General features: G+C 37.3%; 1 protein-coding gene across 2 annotated transcripts in view; it reads right to left on the bottom strand.

Annotated features, from left to right (window-relative positions):
• HERC5 (HECT and RLD domain containing E3 ubiquitin protein ligase 5) overlaps positions 1 to 12,497 on the bottom strand; it is a 42,837-nt gene that overhangs the window by 6,006 nt on the left and 24,334 nt on the right. For both annotated transcript variants that reach the window (XM_071221256.1, XM_071221257.1), the window contains 5 exons: positions 10,172 to 10,342; positions 7,441 to 7,584; positions 6,394 to 6,560; positions 4,250 to 4,316; positions 3,288 to 3,358 (listed from right to left, as the gene is read on the bottom strand). In XM_071221256.1, the coding sequence (XP_071077357.1) occupies positions 3,288 to 3,358; positions 4,250 to 4,316; positions 6,394 to 6,560; positions 7,441 to 7,584; positions 10,172 to 10,342 (620 nt within the window). The remainder of the gene's footprint in view (positions 1 to 3,287; positions 3,359 to 4,249; positions 4,317 to 6,393; positions 6,561 to 7,440; positions 7,585 to 10,171; positions 10,343 to 12,497) is intronic.

Here is a 12,497-nt window from a genome sequence, read left to right as displayed (position 1 = left end):
AAGAAGTTGGACCCAAAGAACACACCAAGGCACATCATCATTAAGTTACCCAAGATTAAAGACAAAGAGAAAATTCTAAAAGCAGCAATAGGAAAGGAGACAGTTACCTACAAAGGAGTGCCCATTAGACTATCGGCTAATTTCTCCAAAGAAAGCTTGTAGGCAAGAAGGGGCTGGAAAGAAGTATTCGAAGTCATGAAAGGCAAGGACCTACATCCAAGATAACTCTAACCAGCAAAGCTATCATTTAGAATGGAAGGGCAGATAAAGTGCTTCCCAGATAAGGTCAAGTTAAAGGAGTTCATCACCACCAAGCCATTATTACATGAAACATTAAAGGGACTTATCCTAGAAAAAGAAGATAAAAAATATGAACAGTAAAATGACAACAAAGTCACAACTATCAACAAATGAACCTAGAAGAAAATAAAAACAAGGAAAACAAAAACTAAGCAAACAACTAGAACAGAATCAGAATCAGAGAAATGGACATCACACAGAGGGAGTTCAGTGGGGAGGGGGAAGGGAGGAATAGAGGGGAAAAGGTACAGGGAAGAAGAAGAATAATTAGTAGGCATAAAATAGATGGGGAAAGATAAAAAATGGTATAGGAGACCGAGAACTCAAAGAACTTATATGTACAACTCATGGGTATGAACTAAGGTGGGGGGATGCGGGAGTTGGGGGGGGCAAGGTGGGGAGGGGATAAAGGGGGAAAAATTGGGAAAACTGTAATAGCATAATCAATAAAAAATACTTAAAAAATATCCAGAGGCGTGGAACTGCAAGTGGTTAGTGTTTTTTTATTACACATTTTTCTATTATCCAAATGGGTAGTAATGAGTTTATATTAATTTTACCACTATGAAGAAAAATGAATGCAATAAAGGATAATAGTATGTAAGATAAATAAAGCAATAAAGTTGGACAAATGGACAAAGAAAAATAAAATTGAAAAAGTTGGAAGGCTCTTCCTGAATGAGGCCAGAGGTGACCTCAGAAAATGGTTCACTACTCACTTGACCCAGAAAATTCCACAAAACCACGCAAATCAAGTGGTTCAAATCTCCATGTTCACTTCAAGAACACTGGTGAAACTACCCAGGCCATCAAAGCATGTAAATTTGAAAAGCCACCAAGTATCTTCAGGATGTCACTTTATAGAAGCAATGTGTGCCCTTCTACCATTACAGTGGTGGAATTGGTAGGTGTGCCCAAGCCAAACAATAGAGCTAGACACAGGGTCAGTGGCCCCAAAAGAGTGCTGAATTTTTACTGCACATGCTTAAAAATGCAGAGTGTAATGCTGAACTTAAGGGTTTAGATGTAGATTCTCTGGTCATTGAGCACATACTAGTGAATAAAATTCTCAAGATGTAGTGCAGAATTTACGGTGGTTAACCCATGAGTTCTCCCTGACACACTGAGATGTCCTACTGAAAAAGAGCAGTTTATCCCTAAACCAGAAGAGGTTTCACAGAAGAAAAATATATCCCAGAAGAAACTCAAGAAACAAAACCTTATTGCCTGGGAGTAAATTCAAGGTAAAATAAATACCAGTAATCTTTTTTTTTTAAGTTTGGAAGAATTAAACCTGACCTGCTAATAGTCATGTCTGGGAAATGGGCTTGGAGGTGGGGGAAATTTCTTATTTTATTTTATACTTTTCTGTATTGTCTGAATTTGTTATAGGGAATAATTAACATTATTTGTGGTTAACACAAATAAAGAAGGGATTTATACTTCTAGCTATGACCGAGTGGATTGTAGCAAATGCTCCCAATTAGAAGAACTAGAGCAGAACAAAGAAGGAGCTCCTACCCTTTTCGACAGCATGGGTGGAACTGGAGAGCATTATGCTAAGTGAAATAAGCCAGAGGGTGAAAGACAAATACCATATGATCTCACCTTTAAGTGGAACCTAATCAACAAAACAAACAAGCAAGCAAAATAGAACCAGAGACATTGAAATTAAGAACAAACTGACAGTAACCACAGAGGAGGTGGGAGGGGATAATGGGGGGAAATGGGGGAAGGGTTTTCAGGAACAACTATAAAGGACACAGAGACAAAACCAAAGGGGGTTGGAATCAGGGGAGCCAGGGAGGTGGGTATGGCTGAGGTGCGGGGGAGGGGGGAGTGGTGGGGGGAAAAGGCAGACAACTGTACTTGAACAATAATAATAAAAAAAAAAGAACTAGAAAACGGCAGTTAATATGCAGAAACACATGTAAGCTTCAGGCTTCCAAATCTGAGGCAAGACTCAAGAGACCTCTGGACTAAAGGAAAAAAGGGAAGCTCACTGAGGTGAGCCCAGCATTTGACTTGTATTTTTCCACTTTGGGCACATTTGCCAATTCTTTCAGGGGAAGAAGATGAGCAAAAAGTAGCTGGAAGAGGCAGAAAACCTTATTATATCCATGAATAATACTATGGATAAATGGCATATTCATGAAATATACTATAGATCTGGAAATGTTTTGTTTCTTGATCTGTACTCTTATCACTTGTGCACTTTTCTTGATATTACACTTCAATACAAAGATTTTTAAAATAAAGATTAAAAATTAAAGAAAAATGTTTGGCTTAGGCCAGAATGCTCACTAGATATCTCTTTGCCTTTCTGACCAGCTATCAAGGGAACGTTCTATAATCCCACACTGTATTCCTTTAAATGCCACAAAGTGTTGGGAGGTGAAGATACCACAATATCATCTAATAACATGAACAAACACTAAGTGCTGCTTTGGATCAGGCACTAGGGTAGACGACTTGAGGTACTGGATACACAGTGGTGAGCAAGAAAGATACAGCCCTGTCATCATGTGGCTCATCATTGTCGGGGAAACACAGATAAGGAAATAAGCAAGTAAATCCTAAAGGCAGATAAAGTGTGATATGAAAAGAAAAAGTAAAGCAGGGTAAGGGGTAGAGAGAAAAGGTGGTGGTGTAATTCTAGATAGGAAATAAGGGAAGGTCTCTGTGAGAAAGTAATTTTCTTCCCTATCAGAACATAAACTCCGGAAGACATGCATATATACATAACACAGAGCAACTCTCTACCTCATTAAAAAATTAATTGGCAACAAAACAAACAAGCAAGCAAAATATAACCAGAGACATTGAAATTAAGAACTGAGAGTAACCAGAGGTGAATGGGGAGAGGGATAATGGGGGGAAGAAAAAAAACTGAGAATGAAAAATTATAACTATAAGAAATGTTTAGAGCTCAGTGAAATATAGTATATAAACAAAACAAATATTTTCACCTTTTTTTATTTACCTACTTGTTAGTCTGGTTGACAATTATGTAACTTCCATCAGGAATTAACTCTACATCAGTTTTGTCCCAATGCACCTGCAAACACAAATGAACTCAAACAGCGTCTCCAAAATAATCTTGAACATTCTATCATCAACAAAAACACTTTGAAGCATATCTCTTTTCCTCAAGAATAGGTAAAAATGCACTGTTGTCACAAAGATTAGTAATGAGTGTACAAATAAAAATTACCATCTTCTGCAAAATGAAAAATGAGTTTTAAAAAAATTGAATTATCTTTAACTCATCATACTAAAAAAATTAATTGGAAAATTGCCACATTTCAGTATTTACTTTATACTGTATAGACCTAGTGTGGTAATTTGCAAAACTGGCCATAAATCCCTCCCATCCTGGTATTCACGTCCCTTTGCAATGTGACTCTGCAACAACTCCCATCAAGAGGGGAGTCTGTTTCTTTAGCTCTCGAATCTGGTTGTGACCTTGTGAAGTACTCTGGCCAATGGCATCTGGCAGAAGCAAAAACATGAAAAGAAGCTTGTGTGTTGGGGCTCGCCATCTCTGTACACTGAGACCATCCTGTGAAGAAGCCTCAGCTAGCCTGCTGGATGATAACAGAACAGAGACAAGCTGTTTTAGCTGACACCTCAACCAACCAGCCTGCCAATGACCAGGAATGTGGGTGAGACCACTGTAGGCCATCCAGCTCCGCCAAGTTGGCCCAGTACAGAAACACACAGAATTGTGTTTATTGTTTTCAGCCACTAACTTTAGGTGTTATCTGTCACACAGTCAACGTATCTAACTGATACACCCAGCTCATGAAAAATGAGGGGAAAAACTTTAGCACTACGAATTTAATTCAGAAGTTTGTTTTTTCATGAAAGGGTAGCATATTTAGGTGCATATGTAATGGGTCAATAAGGATTAAATTTGATCTGTAATCTGGTTTTTATTGTTACTCACATTAAAATAGGTATAAAATTCTTCTTCAAAGTCAGCACGTTCATCTTCCAGAAGTGTTTGCAAACTCCTAAACAACAAATTTTGTTTTTTAAAAATCAATAATCGTGATCACTAGATACATCTTATAAAATAAATGTCAAGTGCATGACTATTCTGAAGGCAGGAGGTCAGATACAGCTCACAACACCCACTTTTCCCTGTGTTGATAGTCCAGTTAGGGCCAGAATTCAATTATCTATACTTGTGAGGTTAGAAGTTCATTTGCAGTTCTGCAGGCTTCCCACCTGATTCCCACTCTCCTCCTACTACCCTAAATTCCTTTACCTAGTGATTGTAGGTTTCTACTTAGAAAAAAAATGAAAACATATTTACTAACACTGAAACTCACTGAAACTGGTATTATCTTTATTTAAACTTTGGGACTTTACTTACAGAACTAATACTAGATCTTGTTTTAAATAGCAGGTATTACTTAGGAAATCTGCGGAGCAGATAAGTCAAAGGACCTTCTCTCATCTGCTGTCCCAACATTATCAAGTTTAAGACAGACCTGAAATTTGACTACCTTGGCATCTGAGAGAACAGAAGTTATATCAAAATGATTGCAGCCAGTCTTTTTATATTTCCATCTTCTGTCATCCTATGGTACTTTATAAATGCATTTAAAGTAATATGTCTCATATTATATAATTTACTCCTTTACTTATTTATTCATTCAACAAACATTTATTAAGTTCTTAACATGACACAAGGGACGTAAAGCTGAGACTAATTCCTTTCCTGTCAGTAAACCCTGAGACTAGTAGGAAAGGTGAGGAAGGTCTCACCTACAGTACTGTGAGGTAAGTGCAGCCAGAACCTATGTAAATAGTATAGGTATAACTTGGAAAATTTGGTTTTGGTTAACTCTTTCTGAAAGGAAACGTCATTGGGAAGATCTCCCTCTGGGAGATGGTGGAAATAAAGTTGACTCTTTTCCCCTTTGGATTTTTTATTTCAGTATTGTGATATAAAAAAAAGACAATCTTTTATTTATGTTTTTTTTGGGGGGGGGCAGTAAAGGAGAATAATGGGAACTCAGGTAACAAAACTGGATTCACCATTATACTCTCATTACATGTCCATGAATGGCTTATTTATGGGTTTATAAAGAACACGTGGGAAACTGCCCCCCCAAAACAAGAACTAAAACATTGCTAGTATCTTATACCTACCTATAGGAGAGACCTTCTCCATCCCATTTTTCTTTAACCCCCAAAATGTGTTACAAATATCTACCAGTTGGACAAGTGTCTTTTCTCTTTCATTAAGGTTTCTTTTGATGAACAGAGAACTTCTTTAATCTTACTGAAATTAAATTTATCAATCTTTCCTTTACTGTTGGTACTTTTTATGTTTTAGTTAACAAATACAAAAGGTAAGAAAGATATTTTGTCCATATTTCCATCATTTTTACATTTAATCTTTAAGTCTTTCATCCACATAGGTTGATTTTTATATGTAACATAAGGTATCTTCACTTGTTTTTCCTCAGATGCATTAATTGAATGGTATTCCCATTCCCAATGATCTAACAAAGTTCCACATGTGCATGGCTCAGTTTCTGAGCTCTCTCTTCTGTTCCACTGGAAAACCTGGACCAATGCCATACTGCCCTAATTAATGCAGCTTTCTAATAATTCTTTTTTTTGAGATTCTTATTCATTTATGTATTTTTAGAGAGAGCAGAAGGGAGGGAGAAAGAGAGGGAGAGAAACAGCAATGTGTAGTTATCTCTCATGCACCCCCTTCTGGGGACCTGGCCTGCAACCCAGGCACATACCTGACTGGGAATCGCACCACTGAACCTTTGGTTCACAGTCCAGCACTCAATCCACCGAACCACACCAGCCAGGGCTCAGCTTTCTAATAATTCTTGATATCTGGTAGGCCAAGTCCCCCATCCTTATTCATCTTATGAATTATTCCTGGCTATTCTTGGCCCTTTGTTTATCCACAGAAATTTTATAATCAACTTGTCAAGTTTTATAGTAAACCTGCTGGGATTAAAACTGGACTTTTACTGAATGTAGAGATCAGAGCTTCTCAAAACATTGCCCAGACCCACAAAGGATTTAAATAACAAAGGAATTATGTTTACTTACCTTCCCAAAACAGGACTGAGTTCTTTCAAGTCTTCCAATGATGGTGTTTGGTCCAAAAGTTTCTTAAAAAGAGCCAGTGGGAAAGGGATGTCAGCAACATTGTAGTTGAATAGAGAAAGTCCACACAGAATCCCAAAGTAAAAATATCTCTTCTCCTCACATTTAGGCTGAAAAGAGAAAAAAATCCTATCATATTATGAATTTTTACCAGTATGACAGCGTATTTACATTAGGTAAACCAGCCTTTTTTCCCCCTTTCACACAATCACATAACAAATTAAAACCAAGAACCTTGAGATAAGAATATTCAGCCTTTACATACAATTATTAAGTCAATTTAAATCCCTGTCACAGTTCTGGTCACTAAAAGCATTAACAGAATAAGGGCTGAGGGAATAGGAGAGATGTTTGGGGGGAAGAACTGCACCAAGTAGTAAGTAAGTCCTAGAGATCCAACGCACATTGTTTATATAATATAAACAACAATAGTCATTATAGTGTTTATATTATTGTTTAATATTATACTGTTGTACCTGTTTAACATTATACTGCCATTATCACTTCAATGGCAACCATATAATATATAAATATCAAATCAACAGGTACACCTTAAATTTACACAATGATATACGTTACTTATTTCCATAAAAAAATAAATGAAAGCATGAACAAGAACAGAAAAGCACATTAGGCTCAGCAATCCTTATAAAGTGTTCACAATTTCCTTTCAGTCTTTGTCTTCAAGTTTATCAGGAAAAAATGGAACTGTAACAAAGAATGAGTAGCTGAGGAAGGGGTTCATATCATCCATACATTCCATAAATGGTCAAAACATATATTACTTAATTTCTCCTGTGGAGACGTGAGAAACCAGGGAAAGTGGACCCCATTTTAGGAAAAAAGATCACATTTTTAGAATCCAAATTTATTTCCAAAATTATATAATCAATTCCTCTCCTAATATAAAACAGTCTAGACAACCTAATCTTCTTTGGTATGCAACATACCTTTTCGGTCAGGAAATACCGTAAACAAAGAAAGACTTACTCTAACAGGAAACCACATGTAGGAAGACTCTTCAGGATACATGAACATCCCATATTCTGGCCGAGTCATCTCTTCAAACAGACAGTGGAAAAATTCTGCCCTGACTCCGCCAAAATCATGTTCAATTTCTCCACTAAATGAAACCTGAAGAAACAGAATGAATAATGCATCACTTCCGAGGCTGTGTATTCTAAGTATTAAATCTCATTTGACAGTAAGAGCTAACATTATCATGGGCCCAACTATTTTGCAGGCACTATGGTAAGCATCATATTCATGTTATCATATTTAATATCCTATTAATTCTACGAGGCTTGAAGAGTTTAAATAACTTTCCCAAGGTTCTACAACCACTGAATGGTGCAGCCCAGGTTTAATCCTATGTCTGTGAAACCTCAGAGCCTGAAGTCTTTAACACTAAATTGACTTCAACTGACCTCAACTGACATCATTATTATGAGGTATGCTAAGTATAATAAAAATAAATATAAAGAAAGTAGAAATACTAAGATTGTTAAAAAACCAAAAGGCCAGAGCACACATAAAGCACTTATGGGCTTGTCTGTACTCCTTAAGGAGACGACACTCATTCCTCCCCAAGATGAATCTATCATAACCCATCTTTCCTTCTTTCCTCCTTCCACTATGTGCTCCATTCCTGCCTTTCCTTCTTGGAATCCTTCACTTTTTTCTTTTTTTAAGATTTTATTTTTAGAGAGAGGGGAAGGGAGGGAGAAAGGAAGAGAAACAGCAATGTGTGGTTGCCTCTCACATGCGTCCCTCACTGGGGACCTGGCCCACAGCCCAGGCATGTGCCCTGACTGGGAATCGAACCAGGGACCCTTTGGTTTGCAGGTTAGTGCTCAATCCACTGAACTACACCAGCCAGGGTGGAATCTTTCACTTCTGTTTACAAATGCGTTAAGTTCTCCCTTATCCTTAAAAGGTGGGGCAGGGAGGGAACTCTCAACACCCTTGTTTCAGAAACAGACATCACTGGCTCCTCCTGCTCTAGACTGCCAAATTTCAGAGAACAGTGTCATCAATTTCCAAACCCATTTCTCTACTTAAATGCTTTTCTCCAACAGGACCAAGAACCAGGAATCCCCAATTCCAAGTACTTTTTCTGATGTCTGATCTCTTTAATTTTGCTAATTCATTTTACACTTGTGACTACCTCCTCTTTCTTCAAACTCTTTTCTCCCTTGCTTTCTCTTATGAAGCACTATTTAGGTTTTTATTTTTCTCCTCTTTTTTCCTGCTCCTTTAAAACTGAAATTCCTTTCTCTGTTCTTTCCCTATATTCTAATTTTTCTCTTTAAAACTGCATTTATTACTTGCAGGCATATAACCTTCACACCCACTCATCTTAGTTCCTGATTAACACACATTCATTTCCAAAAGGCCTCCTCAACATTTCCATATGGATGTTCCACCAAAAAGCTCCTTTCACTGGTTTATTTGGATGAATGCCTCTTCCATTTTACAGAGATGCAAATTTCAAACCTCAGTAAAGTATTTCAAACCTTTATAAGACCAGGTGTTAAACCTGCCCTTCCTTAATCTCACAAAGCTCTAGTTTTCCAACAAGATCATCAGAAAGCCTAAGTAACACATGGAAAATGTCTTACACAGTTTGGAAAATGATAACTGCTCATCAAATATTACCTAAATTTAAATAAATGAATGAATGAAATATAAAAGTGGAACTAAAACAGCTAAGTAGACTGGTTAGAATCACATGAGTTCATCAGATTTTTAAAAAGTATTTGTGTGTAAAAATATATGGAAATCACAACTCTAACTGCAAACCCCATTGCAACATACTTTTTAAAATAGTATTTTGAGCTTTAGTTAAGTCAATCTTCCTTTAATCTGAGTCGGGTAAGTGAAAAACTAGAGTCTTCCATCAAAAACACTCTAAAAATATTATCAGACAAATCTTTGTCTTAAGTGGAAAGTCTAGGACCTGATACTTGGTCCCAAATCCTGGCTGATGCTTATCAGTTGTATTACCATTGGATAAATTACCTGATAGTTTTGTACCTCAGTTTCCCCATTTGTAAAATGAAGGAATAACAGAATCTTCCACAAAGTGTTGTAGGAAGCATTACACAAGTAAGTGTAAAGCCTTTACAACAGTATCTGGCACAAGAAAAAGATTCACTAGCTCTACCAGTCATCATTATTATTCTGTGTCAAATATACACTAGTAAAGACAAGTTAGATGGTTACTAAATCAAAGATCATTTATAAATCTTTAGAACATGGTAATATCTACAGTTACACCCTCAAAAACTATGTAGTCAATAAACAGAAAGTTCCCTCTCCCACAGAAGAATTTGGGTTTGGGTCCCATATTTGAGTAGAAACAAACCATCAATTTTCCTCTGCATCAACCCCATCTTACTGGAATTCTTAAAAGGTGGTGACTAGCCAGGCTAGGTTGGGCCTCAGGAGAGAATGGACCTGTTAGGGCTAGTACTGGACTTTCTACTCAACCAGGTTGTGGCGGGGAGAACCATTTTTCCTACTGCCCCTTAGCTCAAGTGCACTGATGAAGTGCCTGCACCAGTCACCTGAAACTGACAGGTAAATTCTAAACCAGGGGAAGTCTAAACCAGATGATCTCAGCAGCAAAGGGAAATCATTTCCCCTCTGTAAAGCCCACTGTTACATTATTTTATATTTTCCTTAACTCGGCATCAAATTATTGAAAATTGTACTTTACCATTAACTCGCCCCTCAGATCTTCATTTTCAAATTGATTTAGTTGGTTCAAAACATCTTCAATTAAGTGACCCCTTCTGACTGTTAGATTAAAGGTAGGGAGCAAAGCTAAACTGGACCCTCCATCTTCCACAATTCCAGTCCATTGTTTATAAGCTCTAATCTTTTTCTCCTAGGAAAACAGAAATGATTCACTTCATTTCACCATTTGCTCTAAGTAGAAATTTATAAAGTGGAATAAACTAGTTCAGTTTATTGTAAGTGTATGTCACAAACATTTGTACAAAGAGTCTTATATACACCACTGGAGATAAGCTATAGAGTCAGCATTCACCCTCAGTGAGCAGAAGAAACATGGAACCTAAGAAATGGGAGCCAACAAGTGAGCAGGCAAGGGACCAACAGCAGGCTCCAGTGGACCACATTATCCTATAAACACAATTATTAATACTTTAGTTAACAAAGCTAATTATAATCAAGAGGTTAAGAGACTGATTAGTAAACACAGAAATACAATATTCTCATTTGAAAGAGAAGTTCAAAAGTTTAGAAAAAAACAATCTGCAGGAAAAGTTCAGATATAAGAGACCTCTCCAAAGATACCCTATTCTAGGAAGAAAACCCAGACAGAAGATTTTAGGTGACAGATAATATAAGAAGTTAAGGGGAGAGAGAAAGAGAAAGACAGACAGACAGAGAGACAACAGAAAGACACAGACAGAGGCTATCCGCCTGAAACCAAATGGCAATTTGAGATCACTAAAATCTATGGCTCTTAGCAAACCAGAGAAATCAGTTCTATAAAACTATTACTGGAAGCCTGTTTAAAGTCAGAAGAAAATAGTTAAGAGATGAAGCAAAATGAAATTTCTTGTGTCTTTTATTATTTAAAAAAAATATTTTATTGATTATGCTATTACAGTTGTCCCATTTTTTCTCTTTTAATCCTCTCCATCCTGCAAATGCTCTGCCACCAGAATTCTCCCCCTTAGCTCATGTTCATGGATCATACATATAAGTTCTTTGGCTTCTCCGTTTCCTATACCATTCTTTTCTTTTTAAAATAAAATATTTTATTTATTTTATTTTTAGACGGAATGGAAGGGAGGGAGGAAGAGAGGGAAAGAAACATCAATATGTGGTTGCCTGTCACATACCCCCTACTGGGGAACTGGACTGCAAACCCAAGCTTGTGCCCTGACTGGGAATCAAACCAGCGACCCTATGGTTTGCAGACCAGCCCTCAACCCACTGAGCCACACCAGCCAGGGCCCCTATAATATGCTTAACCTTCCCCTGTTTCTTTTGTACCTACCATTTATGCTTCTTATTCCCCGTACCTTTCCCTTCATTCTCCCCCGATCCCCTCCCTGCTGATAACCCTCCATGTGATCTCTATTTCTGTGATTCTGTTCCATTTTTAGTTGTTTGCTTCTGTTTTTGTTTTTATTTAGGTTCAGCTGTCGATAGTTGTGAGTTTGTTGTCATTTTACTATTCATAGTTTTGATCTTCCTTTTCTTAGATAAGTCCCTTTAACATTTTCTATATTAAGGGCTTGGTGATGATGAACTCCTTTAACTTGACCTTATCTGGAAAGCACTTCATCTGCCCTTCCATTCTAAATGATAGCCCTGCTGGTTAGAGTAATCTTGGATGTAGGTCTTTGCTTTTCATGACTTTGAATACTTCTTTCCAGCCCTTTCTTGCCTGTAAGGTTTCTGTGGAGAAATTAGCTCATAGTCTTATGGTCTGTCTCCTTTTCTCTTGTTGCTTTTAAGATTCTCTCCTGATCTTTAATCTTGGGTAATTTAATTATGATGTGCCTTCCTTGGGTCCAATTTCTTTGGGACTCTCTGAGCCCTTAGTACATAAAATGTTAAAGGGACTTATTTAAGAAAAAGAAGATCAAAACTATGAATAGTAAAATGACAACAAACTCACAACTATCAACAACTGAACCTAAATAAAAACAAAAACAAAAACAAACTAAGCAAACAACTAGAACTGGAACAGAATCACAGAAATGGAGATCATATGGAGGGTGAACAGCAGGGAGGCGGTGGGGAAAGAATGGGGGGAAGGTACAGGAAGTAAGAAGCATACATGGTAGGTACAAAAGAAAGAGGGCAGGGTTAAGCATAGTATAGGAAATTGAGAAGCCAAAGAATTTATATGTATGACCAATGGACATGAACTGAGGGGGTGGGGAATGCAGGTGGGAGAGGGTATGCTGAACAGATGGGAGTAAAGGGGGGAAATGGGACAACTATAAGAGCATAATCAATAAAATATACTTAAAAAAACCAAATTTAATCCTTAGAAAAAG

Source organism: Desmodus rotundus, chromosome 4 (assembly GCF_022682495.2).
Source record: "Desmodus rotundus isolate HL8 chromosome 4, HLdesRot8A.1, whole genome shotgun sequence".
Taxonomy (NCBI): Eukaryota; Metazoa; Chordata; class Mammalia; order Chiroptera; family Phyllostomidae; genus Desmodus; species Desmodus rotundus.
This window is presented reverse-complemented; position numbering and strand designations above follow the sequence as displayed.